At 39.1% G+C, this 21938-nt stretch overlaps 2 protein-coding genes and 1 long non-coding RNA gene across 3 annotated transcripts; 1 reads left to right on the plus strand and 2 right to left on the minus strand.

Moving 5' to 3' along the window:
- Positions 1-267: 267 nt before the first annotated feature.
- On the plus strand, positions 268-6375 carry kmo (kynurenine 3-monooxygenase). Its single transcript, XM_008322159.3, has 15 exons — positions 268-427; positions 656-725; positions 831-928; positions 1094-1183; positions 1297-1345; positions 1957-2044; positions 2512-2677; positions 2957-3028; positions 3138-3259; positions 3593-3740; positions 3823-3880; positions 3962-4044; positions 4752-4853; positions 4945-5004; positions 6005-6375. Exons 1-15 carry the CDS (start codon positions 302-304, stop codon positions 6149-6151), a joined length of 1479 nt encoding a protein of 492 aa, XP_008320381.2. The 5' UTR covers positions 268-301; the 3' UTR covers positions 6152-6375.
- A 794-nt stretch (positions 6376-7169) lies between these two features.
- opn3 (opsin 3) lies at positions 7170-12701 on the minus strand. The gene is made up of 4 exons (XM_008322160.2): positions 12250-12701; positions 9898-10217; positions 9111-9362; positions 7170-7696 (listed from the first exon to the last, which is right to left on the minus strand). Exons 1-4 carry the CDS (start codon positions 12566-12568, stop codon positions 7424-7426), a joined length of 1164 nt encoding a protein of 387 aa, XP_008320382.1. The 5' UTR covers positions 12569-12701; the 3' UTR covers positions 7170-7423.
- Positions 12702-19054: 6353 nt separating this feature from the next.
- On the minus strand, positions 19055-21547 carry LOC103387489 (uncharacterized). Its single transcript, XR_522430.2, has 3 exons — positions 21288-21547; positions 19514-19614; positions 19055-19268 (listed from the first exon to the last, which is right to left on the minus strand). It is a non-coding gene; the product is annotated as an uncharacterized LOC103387489 (long non-coding RNA).
- Between the last annotated feature and the right edge of the window lie 391 nt (positions 21548-21938).

Consider the following 21938-nt stretch of genomic DNA (forward strand, 5'->3'; position numbering starts at 1 on the left):
GAATTTAACCTACTGGTATTACTTTCAATTCCTGTAGTGGTGACATTAACCCCATCAAAAAAATAAACAAATAAAATAATAAATCTATTATTCCAGTGGACTCACCACCCGCAGGAAGGTTTGGGGGGTTGTTATGGTGCAATGTGATTTGGGTGGCGACTGCTGCCCCCGCGACCCGGTAACGGATAAGCGGATGAAAATGGATGGATGGATAAATCTATTAATCTGCTTCACGCCTGTTTGTATATGCACACGCCGCGGTTACGCCAGGGTAAACTACCCATCGCTCCGCCTCTTCGTAATGACTACAAACTATCGAAGAGTTTCAGATACATGTAAGAGACACCGGCGAGACAGCAGCACAATGGAGGAATCTAACTGCATAACAAACCAGAAAACTGTCGTTGCAGTTGTGGGCGGTGGTTTGGTAAGAAATTAAGGGAACATTTTACCATATCATAAAGTTAACAGTATTTTCTAACTTTACCAAAAAAAAAGTAGATTTTTTAAAAATAGATATTTTTTCACATTCAAACAATTTCAGGAGGAAAAAAAACACATTGCAAGATAATATAATATATCTTAACGTAGTGTTAGAAATTCAAACAAAGTATTGAAAATGAATATATTTTGTTTGTTTTCCTGCACGAAACAGGTCGGTTCCCTCAACGCCTGCTTCTTTGCCAAAAGAGGTTTCCATGTGGAAGTCTTTGAAAGTAGAGGAGGTAAGTAATGTACATATACAAGTCAAAATGATGATGTACAAACACATAACAACAGTTTTTTTTAATGTCCAGTAAAATTATTCAATATCGTCTGATTTTGCCTAGATATTCGCTGTGCCAAAAAAGTGAAGGGGAGAAGCATCAACCTTGCATTGTCCCATAGAGGGCGGCAAGCATTAAAGCATGTTGGAATAGAAGAAAAGGTATACTTTTTATCAGTTGGTGCTTTTGTTGGGGTATGCTGGTTAGCAAAAGAAAATCCTTGTTATGTACTTTATGCCTTTTTCCCACCAAATGAGCAACTACTTTAGTTGTCACCCTCATAATGTCTTGAAAATTAAATATGCAATCAACTTTTTTTTTCTCAGATTGTCTCCAAAGGAATTCCCATGCATGCAAGAATGATCCATTCACTGAGTGGGAAACAGACCCCAATTCCTTATGGCAAGAAAGGCCAGGTAAGGTGCTACTCACATAATGTGAACAAATGCTGATTTAAATGAATAGTTTGTGTAAAGAAAAAGTGTTGTAAATACGTTGTAATATAATATATGTAATGCTCTTTCCGCAGTATATCCTCTCTATAGACAGAGCAAATTTGAACAAAGAGCTTCTAACAGGTAAAGGATCCCTGTAATGATGTGCAGCTGTCAATACCCAGAGCTTTTGTACGGATTGTAATATGACCTGTGACCTGCTCATCAGATGACACTAATTTATCCTGTCAGCTTTGATTACATGAGACAATTGAACATTTGAGTTTAGACTTTGCATACAATTGATCACTGATTACTGATCAAAAACACATTACATACTGTACATACTGTACATTGATATAAATGACACTAGGAGTGGGCAGTATGGACCACAGTGGGTTGAACAACGTGCCACAGTTTCAGGCAGAGTAGTTTAGAACTTTGTTCTGCACTGATTTCAAGGCTCAATATGAGCCTGTGAGTAATCTACAAAAGAAAGAGTCTGTCCCCTTAAACAGCTGCTGATAGGGGTTTGTTTAAGATGTTACCTCTTTTAGGTTTAACCTGTTTCAGTCCCAAAGTTACTTTGGTCATAGTTCTCTTCATTTTGCCCCCCGTCTGTGTCCTTACTCAGTTATATTAGAATATGTACTTTGTCATAAAACTTACATGTATTTGAAATGCTATAAATCTCAGGATTTCATCCTGCTTGCTACTGTGACATGAGGTATTTTTGTGACACTGTACTCCCACAGTGGCCGAGGCATATCCAAATACAAAGCTGAACTTTGACCACAAACTGCAGGACTGGAGCCCAGAAACAGGGCAAATGACCTTCATCAGGTAAATAATTACAGGTCTTACAAATATGGACCCTCATAAACATTAACATGTAGACAATGGGGGTCGAGTAGTGCAGTTGGCTCAGTTTTTATCTTTTAAAATGTATTGGTTCTGTTGCCTCTGTCTTCCTGCATGTCAACACACACACAGCCTTGTACACATTAACTACCACAGACTCAGGACAGTGAAAATCTGCCATGTGATGAGGGTCTTTGCAGCAAACACAGGCCGCCAGTGGAGGCGCCATTAGCTTTGTGGTTGCAACTCACAGGCTGCCACATGGGAGACAAATCAAACCCAGGACTCTCTGCTCTCTGTGTTAACCACTACACTATGGGACCAGTAAAATATCTATCCATTGTTTTAAAGAAATTACATTAAGGATTTCACTTGTTAAACACATGTCCAATTTTATTTAGTTTATTCAATAAATGAAGATAAAAGCAGCAAATGTGTGAATTTTCCAGGGCTGATGGAGCCAAGGATCAAATCGAGGCGGACCTCATCGTAGGCTGTGATGGAGCTTTCTCAGCCGTTCGCAAGCAGTTCCTGCGTCGCAGCCGCTTCAACTACAGCCAGACATACATCCCTGACGGCTACATGGAGCTCACCATGCCACCTGTGAATGGAGAGGTCAGAATGAAAGCATTTCTCTGTGTTCTGAAGAGATCCCCGATGCATTTGCACTATTACTAGGAGAGATGGTTCCTATAGGTGTAGGCTCAGGCCGACCTCAGCCCATAATTTTAATGTAATAAGTGCAGCTGTCTCGTCCAGGTGAACAGAAAATTCTTGTGTGCTGTACGGAGTACACACAGTTTCTATGTGCTGTCCTGTGTGTATGTGCTCACCTCACACTGCAGTTATAGAGAGTTGTCTTTTCTCATCATTCTAACTTCCATTTATTTGCAGTTTGCCATGGAGCCTAACTATCTCCACATCTGGCCACGAAATGCCTTCATGATGATTTCCCTGCCAAACCTGGTCAGTATGGCAGCTTTTGACCACTGTGTGTACCAATGACCAGAAACCAGCACCATCGTGCATCCTTATAGGCTTTTTGTTTTTATTTGTATTTCCTTTCTCACTGCAGGACAAGACATTTACCTGTACACTCTTCATGCCTTTTGAGAATTTTGAAAAAATCACCACGGGTGATGAAGTCATTGAGTTTTTCCAGGAATACTTCCCTGATGCCACACCGCTAATAGGCGTGTAAGTGGAGCCATTTCCTACCTTTTTTATCCCGTCATTATCCAAATGTTCACTCCAGCAGCTTTCACAGCAGTGACCTGTGAATTGGAAAATTCTGAGTGCCAGACTGACATGGTTTGTTGCAGTCACATTTTTCTTAATTAAAAATGAAATAGGCATGTGTACCATCGGCCAATCATGATCTGGTAAATTGCTTCAAGCTTTTAATGACCACTTTTTGACTTAAACAAATAGTAGTAAAGACCTGAGTCTGGTGATCAAAATGGTGTTTTGTCAAAGTGAAGTCATCGAGTTTTGTTTGTCATGGTGTTTTTCTCCATTTGTGCGTGACAGCGATGCCCTCAAGAGGGACTTTTTCTGCTTGCCTGCACAGGCCATGGTGTCTGTTAAGTGTTCTCCATATCACATTGGTGATAAGTGCGTCCTCATGGGTGATGCAGCTCATGCCGTGGTGCCATTCTACGGGCAGGGAATGAATGCCGTAAGTACTTCTAATCTGAAGTAAAAAAAGAAAAATGCACAAAATTAAACATAAAGAAGGAAACTCATGAAAGCTTTTGCAGGGCTTTGAGGACTGCATTGTGTTTGATGAGATAATGAATGAGTTCAGTGAGGATCTGGGTGAGTATTCCTCAAGTTAACATTGCAGCAGCAGAGATGCTGTAAACTAAAGTGAACTAAAGTCCTTCTGTATCTGGACAGGTGCGGTTCTGCCTGAGTACAGTAGAGTTCGAGTTCCAGACGACCAAGCCATCGCTGACCTGGCCATGTACAATTACATCGAAGTAAGGCACACTAATATGTAACATACATATTAACCATGTCGTAGAAGAATTAAAGGCACTTTAACACCCTGTACGACCTTGTTAAAAATACTTGAAACGGAACGGCAGTTTTATATATAGTAGGTGGCAAATCTGTGTGAGTAATAGAGTGACATGCAGTGTGAAAGTGAACAGAAAGTGAGCAGAGCTTTAACACCGATAGTGCATTCAATTGAAAAGGAATATAACCAATTACAGAGAGGAGACTCTAGTCAGTGTATTCAGTGCTCAGGCCTGTCTTTAGGTGTTTCAGGTTGACAGTTACTCTATTTCCTGTGTGTATGTGTGTGTGTGTGTGTGTGTACTCTCCCACATTCCAAACACATTCAGGATTAGTTTAACTGGACACTAACTGGTTGCTTGTACATGTGTTAGTGTGAATTGAATTGAATGTGACTGCACACCTGTGATGGGTGGACAGTAGTGACTGTTTGTTTAGGTGCTGTGTGTCCAGCACACTTGACTTCTGCTCAGCAAAGCCGACGTCTGCACATTAAAATTCATGCAGGCTCACAACCAGCTATTGATGTTTCCCATTGCCAATACCTTTATTGATGGATTAAATCTTTTCTACTGTAGAGATGACACAGAGTATTATTTACCTAAGCAGCTGACACTGTGTGATTAATGTTTCGTCATCACAATACTTTTGCTTTCTCTTGTCGTAGATGCGAGCACACGTCAACTCCAAATGGTTCCTCTTCAGAAAACACGTTGATAACTTTCTTCACATGTTAATGCCAAACACTATAGTTCCCCTGTACACAATGGTAAGACTTGTTTACACCACTATTACTGTCTCATTGTTTTATATTCACCTCTCAGTCTCTAACCTGTGACTTTTGTTCTCTTTCTTTCAAGGTCACATTCACAAGAACAAGGTACCACAAAGCCGTGGAGCACTGGCAGTGGCAAAACAAAGTAAGGCTTGTTTTTCTTGCAAACATTTTGTTTTCAGGAGATGTTTAAACACCTTCGAGGCTCCTGTTATGACCCATTTAGCCTTGAGTAACATTTGACCGTCTGAAAGGCTCAGCAGCAATGCTCTTCCCAGTATTTTCTTGCAAATGGTTTAAACCTCAAGAGGATTTCTGGGTGGAAAACAACCTACAACCACCATGAAGGTCCTGAAGTATTTTTTATTCAATTACAACACAGTAGACAGAAATCTGTCATATTCTATAGTGTAAAAATAAAATTCATACATAATGTTTTTTTCCCAAGGGGAGGAGGGATTTCTTAGCTGGTTTCCCATAATTACCTGTAACCATGGTTACTTTGTAGTTAATGTTACAGGGAAAAAAAGAAAATAGGAATTACTCATAAGTATTCTGTATACGGGTGGAAAAAATGCCCAACATTTTACAAAGGGCTGCCGACCCAGACACTAGACCTGGAAGTAAAACTAGTAGTCATGTCATGTTAAAAAAAATGATTAAAAATATACAGAAACTTTTCATAATAGCTGTGGATTGGACGGAATTTCAAAAAGCTATACGTTAGGCAAAAAAAAAAAAAAAACAACAACAAAAAAAAAACAATAGAAAAGCTACAGTTACTGTTTTACTAATTACTACAGGGTTGCTTAAAGAAAGGCAGTTAAATTTAGCTATGAAATACACAATCATTTGTACAAATGTGACAAAAGGCTGCTCAAATATTTCTTAATGTTAGACCACAAAGAATGTAAGGCTTTTCCAGCAAGTAATAAACCTAAAAGTCAACTTACCAGAAATACCCCCCCAAAAAACAAAACAAAACACAAAAAAGGCAAATGCAGACCTGTGTAATAATATGACAAACATGTTCTTTGCGGAGGAAGGATAACGACGGCGCTCGCTCATATTTACTGACTTCTTTGAAGTCATGAGAAACATATAAACACCAGAAGCCCTCACCGCTTTAACAATGCATGTTCCAGGTGATAAACCAAGTCCTGATGCTCACAGCTGTAGGAGCTACTGTAGCGGGCTCATGTCTGCTTATCAAACGCCGCACTGACGTCATTAAGATGGGCCTGTCAGCTGAGGAGATGTGGAACAGGATTTTAGCCCTGAAGACCTTCTGAACACCTGACTTAAATGATATGACAAACAAGTGTGAAGTCTGGAATAAACCACTCTTGACAAACAGGTTTTCTTAGGAATGGAATGGAAATGGAATAAATAGTTTACACCTTATTAATTTCTTAATATTTTTAGTCACTCATGAGTTTATTTTATGTCTTAATCTTATAAATGAGGGATAATAATTTGTTTAAACTTCAAAAATAAAGTTCATGCAAAGATGCTATATTGGTTTTCTTATGTCATTTTTTGTGTTGTTGTTTATAAATCCTTACAGCTATTCTAAAAAGAAAGGGGGACAAACGGGTCTGCTGTCATGAGCCTACGGTATGGGGGGCCCCAGAAGTGGGCCCTCATTAAAATATAGAGAAGGGAGATCTAAGGTTGGGGGGTGAGGGGCATCTAAGATTATCTAATCCCAAACTCCGTTAAAACTGTCGGCTGACTTCACTTGTGCTCATAGTCTCATCAGCCTCATTTCCTCTCCCTTAATTACACATGTTTATCCATATTATGATCACTATATTTTCCACTGAATGTCATTTCCCAGTCACTGCTCTCGATGCTGCGAGATGAGACGGCCATCAGATGAAGTCTAAAAATACCGCCTCCTAATTGAATCCACAAATGGGATTTATGAAATCATTTATTATTAATTAAATATTATCATTAAATAAATCACTGTAGGAGTTTTTTGTTCGAGGTGGTCAACATAGTTCATGTGTTTTTCTTTTTCCTGTCCTTCAGGATCTGCTCTGAGTTAGGCAGAATTCCCTGGTCCATTTGTTGAGTGGGTTTAGAAATAATAATGCCTTTATAAAAGTAAACCTGGACCTAAAAGAAATAGAAACAGAAAAAAAACATGACAGACAGACAGAGGACGGTGTTGTTAGATCACTACAGATACCCACCTGTCCAGGTCAGCGCTAATCCCAGCTGACCATCGCTGGAAAAAATCACACCACGGTCTTTTGGATGATTTCAAACTGACGAATGAAGAAATTAGTTTGCATGTTTTTTAAATTTTTTTATTGAATTCTTCATAAAGTGCTGCATGTTCTCATTGAAACACAGCTGGTAATGTGATATAAACCTGTTACATACGACCTCCTAAGACAGAATATTGAAATCTGAAAGAAGTGAAGACGTTTCGACAAAGGTGTTGTTCTTAGGTGGTGTTACGAGGTAAGACGTTCAGAGTCGTTTGGCTTGGAATAGTATGAGACAGCGTAAGGCATACGGAGTGGTGCGGCAGAAAGACGAGTCCTTAAAGATCACAGTGGCCTCACTTGAAAAACATTAACATCTGAGGGTCCTCTGGTCTTGGGGGTCATGTCCAGCTGGTGCAGGTCATCACTGGTGATGATGAAGACTATGGACGAGGAGCTGAAGGTAACCCTCTTCTTGGGTCTGTTTCTGCTTCCACAATCGTTGGACACCACTATAGGGCGGATGGGTCGTACGACTGGGGTCACGGAGCGCTCTTTGTAGGCCGGTTGGAGGCCAGAAAGATGAGAACACAGCAGCTGCTGCAAACATCGCCTGAACTGTTGGAGAAGCAGAGCAGGGAGATGAAGACTCGGTGATGTTTGAGGAAAGGATACTTCTTTGTTAAGTTTTTAAGTTTAGCTTAACTCCATAATACACGTCACCAAGTGGAGAACATATCATTCCCTATCCTGGGGTTGCAGACCCCAAACTAACATGGTTACATTTATTATATTTTTTAATCATGCTGAAGATGTGCAGCTCCTGTGAATATTGTTCCACTCATCAACTCTGTCTGATGTTGCCTCATGACAAAAAGGCAGCTCCATGATGACAGTATTATGTACTGAGGGATACAAAACTCAACTTTAAAGCTCAATCTCCTCAGACTGAGTCTTAGACAGCAAGAACCACTGAGAGACAAAGTGGCCTGTGATGGCCTGTACACTCACTTGGTTTAAACTGTTCTTTCACAATTGCACTTTAAAGGGCAAACAGCACTGTTCAAAAATCTGCTTCCAAAGGTTAGCTTAGATAATATTGGACAGATTTTAGATTTTTTTTTTATCTAGTGAAGATGCTTGATCTGCAAGAAGTTTGGCAGAAGAAAGAAAAAAAAACTGCCATGTTTTTTCCCTTATTAGGAAGGCAGTCCATTGGAAACACTCTCTAACTCCAGGTCACAACAGGTGAAAGAGCTGAAGAATGGATGTCATCACTATCATGTTGTACTCTCCGTGTTATTGCCTCTGAATCCTTCTAATAATAAAACTAAAAAATATAAAAAGAAATTAAAAAAGGAAAAGGCAAAATGAAAAAAAAAAAAACAATGACAATTTTACCCCGGCATAAAATTAAAATATTATACATCATAATGTTATATGACCTTTATAATAAATGCTAAAATTCTGCCTGCTACATTTTTTCAACCAAACCAGAGACCAGATCAATAACTACAAACCACGTGTTTGACCTTAGGTCACTGGAGACGAGAAACAATGAGAACATGACAGACCTTAGACAAGTCCAATATCTTTAAGAGATGACACTCGGCCTTTGACTTACTCGGGCTTTGCTCCTGTACTGTTCAGATAGTTGCATGTTTGACCATGGGAAAAAAAGCTATCGGAGGACAGAAAGGTCACATGACAGGAATGGGTGTAATCTTAGAGAAGCAGAGAGCAGAAGAACAGTTCGACCAAGGCCATGGTGTTCATCTCCATTGACATGCTCTGTTGACAACACACTGTCGTCTCTTATTTGAGATACTTTTGATTTCCCATATTTGTTCAGATTCATTGACTGACCTACAGATGTGTGCGAACAAATGATGACTGAACCATCAAAAGGATCTGTTGACTGAAGCATGTAATGGACGCTGCAGTGACCAAGGCAACTGAATGCGGAGGAACTGAATCCTACTCAAAAGTAATATTGCAAAATCGACCTGCAGTAGCTGCAGGAACCACAAACCTTTCTGCTCATAAACATGTAGATGAGTGGATTGTAGGCCGTGCTGGACTTGGCAAAGAATGAAGGAATGATGGCGAGTCTGGGAGAAACCTGGCTTCTTCTACCAAAGGCCTCTACCATGGAGACAGCAGCGTAAGGTGTCCAGCAGACCAGGAAGCAGGAGATCATTAAAAAGAACATGATGGCGACCTTTTTCTCGTATCGTAGGATCTTGACTATCTGAACTGTCTGCAGGTCCTGGATGGAGCGCAGCTGAGAAAAAAATTGTAAAAATGACAGCATTTTTAACTACTATAGTATATCAGTGTTGTTATACAGTGGAACCTCGGTTGTTGAACGCTTCCCTTTTTGAACAATTTGGTTGAGGGCCAAATTTTTCAACCAAAAATGGCCCCGGTTATCATACCATAACTCACTTATCGAACAAAAGACAATACCACGTAAGCAGCAAGTAAACACTACACGCTAAGAACTGTTGTCTGATTTTGCCGTTATTTCTTGCGGTCTGCTATTTCTTCTATTTTTTTATTTCAAAAATCACCACCAGTTTGAAAATCGAGTTTCCACTGTACATACAAATGTATTCATATATATAAATATATATTTATAAATATGTTTATATATGGTTTTAACCATGCTTTTAAAGCATATACATGTGGTATTATTACAACTGTCTTGTATCAAAAATTGATATCCGGTAGGCCCCCATTGGTCGGCTTGTTCTTTTATATTCCACCTTGGTTACTACTGATCTACTACTGCCGTAACAGGTATTTCTGTGTCTTACCCTCTGCACTGCATAGAGTATGTTCCCATAGCAGTAGATCATGACTCCCACTGGCACAAAGAAACACGCCAGGAGGAAGAAGAAAATAAAGGAGGCGTCATTGGGGTCCTTTGAAGCCCAGTCCAGAGAGCAGCCCAGCTGGTGAATCTCCAGCGTGTAACGATTCCAGCCCAGCAGAGGAGCCCCCGTCCAGACTAAGGAGTACAGCCAGATGTGGGCGATGGCCCGCCACGTCCAGGGGAAGTCCACCACCTGGGCGTGGACCACTCGAATGTAGCGCTCATAGGCCAGGGCTGCCAAAGTCATGATGGAAACAATGCCTGACATGGAAGGGAGTAAAAGGGAGAGAGAGAAATATATAGTGTAATACTCATCACAGAATCTGGGTCAGTGTCTCTTTAGACTGGAGTTTCATCATTTTAGTATAAACAGAATTTCAAATGTGATGGTTCTGAACTGTACAGCGTGCAGATAGTTCTCTTTTTCGCTCTCGCTTCACAACCGTACTCACACATGCACACACTCATTCACATGCTAAAAGCAATTCAATTACACACTCCAGAGTCTTGGGTTAATAAAGCTTGGGATGTGAAAACACCAACCGTCTTCGTACCAGGGGACAAGACATTAAATATTAAAATACGTACATTACAAGCCGTACATCAAAAATAACTAAACACCACACAGGGAGAAAAAAGGTGAACGGACTGACTGTGTCGGTGTGTATGTGTGTGTGTGTGTGTGTCACCCTGTCACCATCCTCCATAGGGTCTACAGCACATGTGATATCACATGTTTGTGCCCACAGGACTACAGGACACAGATAGAGCTGCGAGGATTTATCTTCATACATGTTCACATTTACTGTATATTGAAATCTGAGCCAACAGGAACCTGTGTGTTATTTTCATTTTAACCTCTAGGTGCTGCTGCCTCACACTCGGTATATTTATACCAAATTGTGGAAAAATATTACCTGGAACCTGGCGCTTATTGTATGTGTTACTGTTTACATTATGTTATTATATATGCCGTCTCGGGTCAATCTTTCTCTAGTATTTTTTTTGTGTTGTTTATGAAACACATTTTGTTTCCAAAAGAATTTCCATAGGACATCATAACACCTAAATTAACTTGTATTTCATTTCAAGGGCGCCCTCTCTGACAGTGGCAGCTAAACACTTTCATTCAACCCTGGTTACATAGGTAGTCAATGTGAATTAAAGGACACAGAGGGTGTAGACAAAAAACAGACCAGCCCACTTCATGTCTTTGTTCATTTTGCTGATAAAGCAGGGAAACACTTGCAGGTTTGCACTAATGATTTAATTATCCCTCATCCATCTTCTGAGCTTTAGTTCTGCAGGGCTGGAGCTCCACTGATGCTTTACGCCCTTAACACTGATAATGAATGGACGACAGAAGGGTCTAGGGACAAGGTCGTCAGCAGGGCGTCTGTGATCCTTAGCTGTATGTGAGGTTTGGTGTATTGGACAGATTTTTATGTTTTATAAATAAATGCTAAATAACAAGATGTTTTAACAAAACATATAAACTCTCTCTCCATCCCTCTCTTTATCAGTTTAGTGGGCTTTAGTTTGACTGAATATGTAATCATTATCTACATTTTTGTACACAGACCTCAGGTATAAAATACATGTAACTGGGTTTGTATAACATTTCATATGCAATTATACCTGCAGTGAAAGTCATCCAGTAAGTCATGATTTTATTGATGAAACAATAAATATACTGGTGTTTAAAAAGCACCGAGGTGTGAAATTATATTAAACACTGTCTAACAAGCAGGGGAATAAAGTGGGTGTCCCACAAGGGCAGATTTTACTGCAGCCACTGATGGAGGTGAGGGGATCAAATCCAATTACTGATGGTCAGTAAACTGGATTATAACCAGCACTAAAATTAATGTCATGAAAGTTGGATGGGAAGAGACAGAAGAAATGTCACCTTATGTACATTGTAATTATCACAGACCTCAGCTAAAGGACTGTGAACGGTTTATATTGCAATCTTACAGTAATGTATTGTATGTTGTTTGTTTTTATTTCTCCTTATTATATTACTGCTGATTTTCAGTGCATCTGACGTCATTTGACGTGTATAATTTCACGTATTAACATGTAAATACAAATGAACTTGTATTATCCAACAGAAAAGAACATTTCTGGATGTTGTTTTTTATTTAATTTAATTACATTGTGATGCAATCGTCATTAGATAGACAGGGAGAAGGAATGGTTTTTCATTTTTTTGAAATTTGTAATTTTATGCCGAAACAAACTATTTAATAAGACATTAGTGTTAAAAAATTCATTGTATTCTGTTACTCACCAAAGAGCCCGTTGCTGAATCCATCCCAGACGCATGTTGCCTGGCTCCAAACCCATCCGCCTTTAACGCACGACACAAAGGTGAAGTTAATTCCGATGGCAGACACCAGAAAATCACTCACGCAGATGTTGACCAGTAACAAATTGGTGGGAGAACGCAGCTTCTTGAATTTACAGTACAGTACGATGACCAGCGCGTTGTTACAGAAGCCGATCACCCCAATAGTTCCGATGGTGACGGCCAGAAGTTTATAGGTGCCGAGTTCGAACAGGTGACTGTCCGTGCTTCTCTCTGCCCTGGTTTCATTGACAGGATTCATGTCGCGGGGAAAAACTTACTTTCCAGCATACTGAACCTGGTGCGGTGCCACGGCGCCACTGACACTGAGCTCCAGAGACTCACATTCATGCGCTTTGATCCACGCAACCTGCGCAGCTCATTTAGAACCTCCCTCAGACTGAGGACGGCTGAAACTGGGTCAATGTACCTCGGTCTAGACAAACAGTGTGAATGAGGAGATATTATTATTATTCATCACATATGACTTGGCACAATCCTAGTATTTGTTTTTGATGAATAATAAGTGTCCAAGAACATTATTGTAATTTGTGATCCTATTTAGTGGAAAAATATGATAAAAAATATGATGAAGCATAATTATAGACTGCAAAAATACATATTCTCATTACTTATTGTTTTTTATTGTCTCTGTATGTATATATATATATATATGTCTATCTATCTATCTATCTATCTATGATGGTCAGTGCAGTTGTCAGTCAACCACAGAGGTCATCTGATATAATGTAGCTGTCCACCTCTTGATAATTTCTACTCCCCCCAACAAATATACAGTACATAGGTTTCATTGAAGGACACATTAAATCAGTGGTTCAGACCATGAACTCTGCAGGAAAATGCATTAGTTCTTAATCTTTTACCACTAAATCCTGTTCAAGGTTGCACTCAGGACAGTTTGTCCAGTCCATCCCTTGGCCACATCAACAAACAACCACTCCACACTGACACCCACACCTATGGCCCATTGATATCATCGTAGTAGTAACCAAAACCTGCATTTTGGACTGTGAGGAAAACTAAACAAATCTGTACGTACTTGGGACCCACATGTAACATTTGCTGTAGCCTCACTAGAGAGTCATCAGTTTATGGCTGATGTGCAATTAACTGGAGAAGAATCATTAAATTGTGGTGCCCTTAGCAATGTGTAATTATACCATTACCTTCATTAGGATATGAACTGGATCTGGATTGGACCATTTATTAATCCAGGTGAAGTTTTTGCATTCAAGGACTGCTGTTTTTTTGTTTTTTTTTTAAATGTACATTCCAGTACATTGCACTGTGCTCAGGAAAATGTCCAGCTCTACAAAAGACAAAAAACATGCAGTACTGCTGTGTACTAGTCCGTACCAGAGAAGCCAAAAACAGTTAACAGTGGATTATATCAATGGGAAACAATCATCTCCTCTTTTTTATTTTCATCAGAAGATGTAACACTGAGGATGCAAACAATAACACAGAGACGTTCACATTGGGAACAGGACAGAGGTGTTGTCAGAGAGGAATGGGAAGTGAGTGCTATAGGGAGTGAGGTGTGAAGGTAACGGGGAACAGGTGTGAGACTACTGTAATCACCTGGGAGGGAGCAGAAAAGAACTCAGGGAACAAGCAGAAGGTGAAACACATCGTCCTGTTCTGTGTGAAGCAGCACAAAGAGGTTCAGAAGTTTAAAAAGACACACACACACCTCTGACTTTTGTTTAATGGTAAGTAGAATGATTTGGACATTTCCAAAACGGGCTGTCAGATCGGCTCTGTTCTGTCCTCCGGTCTTCAACAGGAAGGAGGATGTAGACTTGGACAACGGGGGATAAAGGAAACAGTTGAGCTTTAAATCATGAGGCGTGTCAGTGTTCACATGGAGGTTTCAACCATAATGAAAAAGCTTTGTCTAAAGATAGAAATGGAAAGCTTGATGAAATTATTTGTGGGAAAAATGTCTCTCTGTAAAGAAGCTATCTGTCAATGTTTTCATCCCATTTATGGAAGAGGACAATTTTTATGAGTCTTCTTCAATGTCACTGCCCAGGTCTGTGGCAGCTTTTCTAATGAGCTCTAGTCCAGTGTTTCAGTTCTTCAGTGACCTCAGTAACATGTACTGTACAATAAAATCAACATTTATTTTAGAACAACCACAAATATTGAACAAGGAAATAATGCATTAAAATGATTTGATTGGAAATGTGATTGAGCTGATTGTGGAGAAGCCAAACTCTCCTTCAGGGTGGCTGTTGTAATTGCAGTCAGTGGCAGAATGATGCTTCCACTAACGACGTCGGTGAGGTAATAAAATAATCCTTTAAACAGATTCACAGGAGAGCACTGGAGATTTAACAAACCAACATCTTAGTGTTTCACCTTTATTCAGTGCTAAATTATTCATGAAATGAAACTTTACCTTGTAACAGGATCGGAGCGATGTGTGAGCACATTCGTGATTAGAGCTTAAGTTTCACATGTGTAGAACTGCGTGTTGACACGACACAGTAAGAGCTGTTTGTATAAAGAGGTCATGGCAAATGTGAGAGGGGGCGCTGTTCTCAGACCTTCACTGTTTAAATGGAGCTCGTCTTGAAGCTGCCTTAATGTGAATGTGGTGAAGATGTGACCTTGAGTTATGTAATATTTGATGACAATGGAAAACACTTCTTAACAAACTAACATGCATTTTCCTGACAAAAAGCATTTCTAAAAGCACATTTATGAGTTTGTGACAATGCAGACTACGGGGGGATTGAAGACATTACAGTCTAATGTTGTAATACATTTATTCCATTATTAATAGTAGAATTGCAGCAGAATGGAATTGTAGTCTACAATGGAATAAATAAAACAGACTCTAGTGGAAGTGCAGACAAAATAGGCTATGGTTAGACTAAGACTAACCATAGACTAAACAAGTCTACGTGAATGTACCGTGGTCCACAACTGGAATAATCCCAATGTGGACTACATTGGGATTAATGACAGGGAGACCACAGTGGAAATAAAATTGCTGCATACTGTAGTGGGATTCAAGACAATAAATAAAGCAGTCTAGAGTGGGAGTAGAGACACTGGAAGATAATCTAGACCAAATTAGTAATAAAAATAATGTTTTCTGCAACTTGAATTAAAACCTTGCAGACTACAGGATGAGTAAAACAATGCAGACCTCACTGGGATTATTAAAATGTAGACTGTAATGGGTATAAAAACGTCAACTTCCTCCTGTGTAGGTCTGAACTAAGGACCGGCTCATGCTGTGATGAAAAATGCCATTGATTTTCTCATTTGTGCTTTTAGATTGACGCCTAGAAGACGTTCAAGGACGCAGCAGGCAGTAACCATGTGGGAATGGTAGGTGTCAGTGCACATTGTCCCACCATCACCCTGTCTTTCTCACTCCTCGTTCCTTCTCGTTCCTCCTCAATGTCCTTCACTGTCACGGTGGGAAATGCTGAGTCTTGAACTATTGGTGATGGTCTATGAGACATGAATTCGTAATGACGTCCCCACACCGATGTAGTTATCATAATCATCATCTCCTCCAAACTTCATTTCCAAAAAGGAGCCATCAACGGAATTCATTACAATCTCATGATCGGTGTACATAATTAATGTCCATCTGAATAACACAGTGATGCACATCAGTCTGCTCAAGGGAACTCACAAGGCATGACCTCATTTGCAGACACAGCAACATGTAAATGAGTGCACTCACAGTGTGGACAACAATTTTTTGTTGTCCGTTGTCTGACAGTTTGTGAATTTGAATTTTCTAATTTCTAGTTTCTAATTTTAATTTTAAACCAGCTGAAATTTGACTTTTCTAATGTTTCTAATTTTAATTTTAAACCAGCTGTAGGTCCAGTACAGACGACCAGAAACAAAGAAGTTTTATTGCTAAAACATTTTGGGCCATTACCAAATATATTTCATTAGTTGGTTTTTCTGGCTTCTGTGCACGTCTCAAACTCAAGGCCCGCAGGCCATATGTGCCCATAAGTCAGGAGCTTAAACAGCATTTAATTAGGATGTTGTCTGTTCTCTGTGTTCAGAGTGAAGGTGACGAAGAACTAACAGTGACAGTGAGGTGTTTGGAGCTGAGTCAAGTTCGTGGTACATGTGATCTGTTCTACTTCAAATATAAATCATAAAAACGTTTTAAGGTTGTATGCACTCACATTAGACGTCATCCTTTGATTGATTCAGAGCATTTGTTTTATCTAATATTCTGTGTGAAACAGAACAGATTATTTCCAGTTTAAAAAAAAGTTTGGTTCACCAGACCATCACAGGGCCACATTATATAAACACAACCATTCACACTCACATCCATACCTAAGGTGAATTCACAGGGTCCAAATGACCTAATCCCTTAATAGAAATGGTTAAACCAGTGAACCAGTGATGTTCCTGCTGTAAAATGCAATAAATGTGTTTATTGCATTTCAAATAGTTAGATTAGATTTTTTTTTAGTTATACAAAACTACAACCTGAATAATCCATGATCATACAGTTTCAGGCCACTCACTCATGGACCGGTACAAACTGCATTTTAAAGTGCACCCTCCTCATCATCATCATGGTGTCATTGGATAGGGCAGTTGTGCTGCTGATAACAGATGATGAAAAGAACAGAGGCTTCAGACGGCCATTACCATTCAGCAGAACTCTGCAGGACCTGAAAGCCTATAGACAGGTAGGGGGGGAACCAGATAACATGTTCTGAAGATGGTGACGTTTCAGAGACAACATGATCCTCCTAATCCTGCTAATCTTACAGTGAGAACAGAACTGCAGCACAGTTCTGGTCTGGACTGTGTTGAGTTAAACAATCACTATATATATATATATATATGTATATATATATATATATATACAGTATATATATATAAATCCATCTTTGTATAAGGTCATAAGTTAATTCATTTGTACATGAAGTCCACTTTAAAACCTCACCGTATTATTGCTGCTATTGTTCTAAGTGATAACCAGAACTGCTTAGTGAATCCACAGGTTTTACATCTCAGCTATTTTCAGTGCAGATGACTTGAGTTTTTTTTTTCTGTTTTAATTTTTTTTTTTGTCAAAGGCTCAACAGCGTCTGATGATTGTGACATACATACTTCACACTACATTTTTCTTGTAAGGCCAAGAAAAATGTAGTGATCATTGGAGCACCGTAAGGCCAAGAAAAATGTAGTGATCATATTCATAGAGGTATGTGCATTACTTCATACTTTCAGATCCTTTGAACAGACAGCTCTGAAATACACGACAGCTGTGTTTACTCAGGCAGACGAGAGAACTGTCCAGATACAGGGAAAGGCCATAACAGAAGAGATGGGGATCACTAAAGTAAAGGTCAAACAGGCTTTGACTGAGCCAGGAAAAACCTCACACTGGTCTAACACACACATGTAGGTAGAAAGAGGAGAAAACAGACAGGTTTATTATTGTGGTTGGCAGAGAACACAGAAGAAGAGAAAGAAGAGACTAGGATGTTTAGGTGGAGCTCACTGGAGAAGAGTGGACAATATGACAAAAATAAAACAGATTTAAGCTGTTGTTGTGTGGAATTCGACATTTGGATTTTGTCTGCTCATGCATGTAAGGGTGTCAGGATTTATGGGATTAGATATTTCATCTGAAAATGTTTATTAAATACGTAGAAGAAACAGGAATATTTCATTTCTGGGAAAAAACATTTTGGTCCTATTATTTAGTTCAAGGTAAATTATATTAATATTGATTGATTGAAGTTTATTAGTACATATGAGGTATTCAGTGTTTTTTATTTAAGAGGATGTTTATATAGTGTTATTTTACAGGATAACATAACTTTTTTCCAAGGCAGATATGAGACCTCTAAAACCTGTCAACTATTGTTATTGTAGTTATTAGTGTTGAGCCTTTGTGTTTGTGCACTCACTAATCCCTGTCGCACAATAGTAATGTTATCCAGTCCTGTGAATAAGTCCATCAGACGTAAACACTTGACTTTCCTCTGCCTTCATTATTTGTCTCTCTCTCTGGGTATCAGAGAAAAATGAATTTCCTCTGCAAGTCAATAAGTCCAGCTGTGAATAATTCAGCAGTGTGATTTATTTTATGTTGAGCCAGATGCACACCAGGGAAAAGCACGGGATGAATTTTTTAAAACGTTTATTTTAGCCTTTTCTCCTCAGAGAACACTAAGTGAACCAGTTGCCTTTGGCTTTGGGTAAAAAAAGGCTGATGATTAACTGAAACCAGATCAGTAAAAATGTCTGGACACCATTTTCTTAGATGCACAGGACTGTGTCTGTTATGATGACAGTAATGATGTCAATATGGTGTGCAAGACAAAATAATACCACAGCGCACCACCCAAACATTAATAACTAAATTGGGTTGGATTGAACATAGACACAAAGCTCCTCACAGTGTTTTACAGCTACTTTTACAAAATTAAAAATGACTGAGAGCTTCTCATGTATTTTTTTTATAGATCAATTCGAACAAAAGGCTCAATAAGATTTCCCATCGTCATGACGATTGCCAAACACTAGTAGAGTGCAGTCGGTTGTGCTAGTTATTGTCAGTAGACGGCGACATTCTACAGAAAAAATATATATACTGTAAAAAACAACAACAAAAAATATTTGGTCAACATTTATATATGTACATTTAAATATATATATATAATCCCATAGTGTTTCTCGCCACAGTACAGTAACTTGAAAAACAGAGGACTTAAAACATTAAGCTTTAGTTGTTGACTGGACATTACAGTCAGCAAGTTATCCTCTCTTCTGAAGTCCAGAATTATCTCACAGCAGACAATCCTTCATCCAATTCTGGGGCTTATCTTTTCAACAGCGGGTTTGGCAGGAAGTGGAACATCTGATGTGTTGAGTGCTGCTGCTGCTGTGTGGTTTAGGGGAGGCAGACAGGCGATTACCGCTGTCTGAAATCAGGAAATGGAAGTGACTGACAGTAAGTAGATTTGATGAACACCACTGAACAATTTAATTACTCAAAAAAAAAAAAATACTGTTTGGTAAATCCCCATAGAACACCGAGTATTACTGGAAAACCTAAGCACAAATTAAACATCAGGGAAAACATGCTAAAACAACTCTAACAGCGTAACACTTTTTTGTGTTTATTTTATTTTTTGGACACACTTGTCATATGAAACAAAACCTTTACATGATGTTAGGCAACACAGCAAAGATGTAGGGCTTGGAGCGGCACACAGACAGGTGGAGCACATCAGTTGATTAAAGGGACACCCACACAGGTGCAGGATTCTGATTGGATAGGAGAAACAGACAGGAGGGGAAGACAGAACTGATATGATTTTACTGAACAGCTGGACAGTTCATCCTGTCAGGTAAGACACACATGTACACTTGCCGTTTCATTGTCATTGTCATTTCTGTCACATAACATATGTATATATAGTTCTGGCAGCCTATTAAAATTGAATTGATATTTGAGATTTGTTTTTCAGCAGTTTTTCCCACTTTACAGTAAACATTTGAACTTATGCTTTAAAGAGTTTGGTGAATGTCTCCATACTGTGTCTCTGACCTGATGGACAGCAGCTATAGTTATCATTGAATTCACAATAATACAGCCAGCTCAGCACATGGCAACTGTTTAATATTATTTTGTAAAATCTTTTTTAACAAATGAAAGCCTGACATCTGGAATTGCTGATATATATATATATATATATATATATATTTTAAAAAGGAAGAAACATTTTGAATGTACTTCAAAGATCTTTGCTGCACCAACAGAACTATTCTGTGGTTCTGGGCACACGGGGTGAAGAACGCTCCTCCCACTGAAACCAAGTCAACCATAGCTCTATAGCTGTGCTGCTGACACAGCTGCTGTGCGTCTCACCATCTGCTTTTCTGCTGTAACATCCATTTCTTCCAGCTATAACCTGCAGTTTTGCGCACTTATCTTTATATTTATAGAGCACGTCAATATTGTCCTAAAACGAGACGTAACTTTAAGAAAGTCACACCTGTCTGACAGAATAAATCACATTTTAATGCTGAATGTTATGCCATCAACATCAGTACTATATCTAAATATATATATATATATATATAAAAGTATAAAAGTGATTTAACTATTTTTGTAAAAATGACAAGGTTTAGTTTGTCACCTGCATCTTCAACCACTCTAAAGATAGTTGTTAGATGCAAAATGCAAAACAAAACAAAAAGTCAAATTAACATTCATATCATGATGAAGGTGTGTCAGCCAGTGTTTTTGCTTCAAATGATGATAAAAGTAGAACTTCAAAGACTACAGCTGTTAAAAGCAGGGACGGAGACCTTGAATCTGAGGCCTGTCCTTCCCTCTGGCTGTAAACGTCTCACACACGGAGGCTGTGTTCACGCTCGTGGTGGATTTAAATAAGGGTTAATATGAAAGTAATGAGACTGGCCACACATTTATTAAGACCCCTCACGGCAGTTTTTATATCATTACTGAACACATCATTCCCTAAAGACATGGAACGGGCAGCAGCCAAGGGTCCTGTCTGTGGTTTGGAGAACATTTTTGCTCTAACCATTCACTAGGTTTTAAAGATTTTCCTTTTAAAAGCTCGTTTTTATTGTGTTTAAAAACCAAAGTCATCACCAGCCAGACGACTGAATAAGTCACGATCAGAAGCCGCAGATTACACAGCCAGCCACCTCAGCAGTGAAGGATAATGGTGATGGAAACCACTGAGTCCTGAGACTGGTTCTGGAGGGAATTACTGTCTATGGAAGAGCTGCACCACAATAAAGAGTTAATTAGCCAAATAATGAGCTTGTTTTTAGCCTGTTTTTTCTCATCTCGTCTTGGGTCTGATAGCTGAATATTTTGGATGGCATTCACTCACAATCAACATCTGTTAACATCATACAGAATTATGTATTCCAAACACACAGATATGCAAACAAAACCTGACCTTGTTTTGGTTTTCTTTCTTCATTTCATGTCTTCCTCAGTCTCACTGTGCTGTAGAGAACCCCACCTTCTGGTTCTCCTCTGAGTCCCTCCCATTGCCTCTTCCCTGAGTCCTGGATTCACTCATGCAGTCGGTTGAGTAGAAATTCACCTGCATTTGTATTTCCACATCTTGGCCATAAAATCTTAGCCAGTGATTAAATGCTGGATGGTCTCTATAGTGTGCACTCAGCCTGAGCTGCGGTGACTGCAGCTGTGAAATCGATTTCAGGGGGCTGATGTTTACTGTGGTTGAGCTCAGTTTGATTGGTATTCAGAATTCTTGCTTTAACTAGTTTTTGCTCTAATTCTGACTCTGAGTTGACTGTCACTCAACAAGCTGTGATCAGTCAACATGTTTGATTACTGAGATGATGTGTTCATTTGCAGGACTTTTGCTTGAGTAAATAAGAGTATATTTATAGCAGTTGTTACATTTATTTACTAGTAAATGATAAATTCTTTTTTTATATAAACAGTAGTTAAAAGATTAGATTAACTTTTATTATCGAACTGTATTGAGCCCACACTGAGGAAACTGTAAAAAATATGTTAATGAAACCTAGCGTATCATGGTACAATACAGTTTGATGGCTGAGCCGACAGTGATGAG

This window comes from Cynoglossus semilaevis, chromosome 12 (assembly GCF_000523025.1).
Source record: "Cynoglossus semilaevis isolate Cse_v1.0 chromosome 12, Cse_v1.0, whole genome shotgun sequence".
NCBI lineage: Eukaryota > Metazoa > Chordata > Actinopteri > Pleuronectiformes > Cynoglossidae > Cynoglossus > Cynoglossus semilaevis.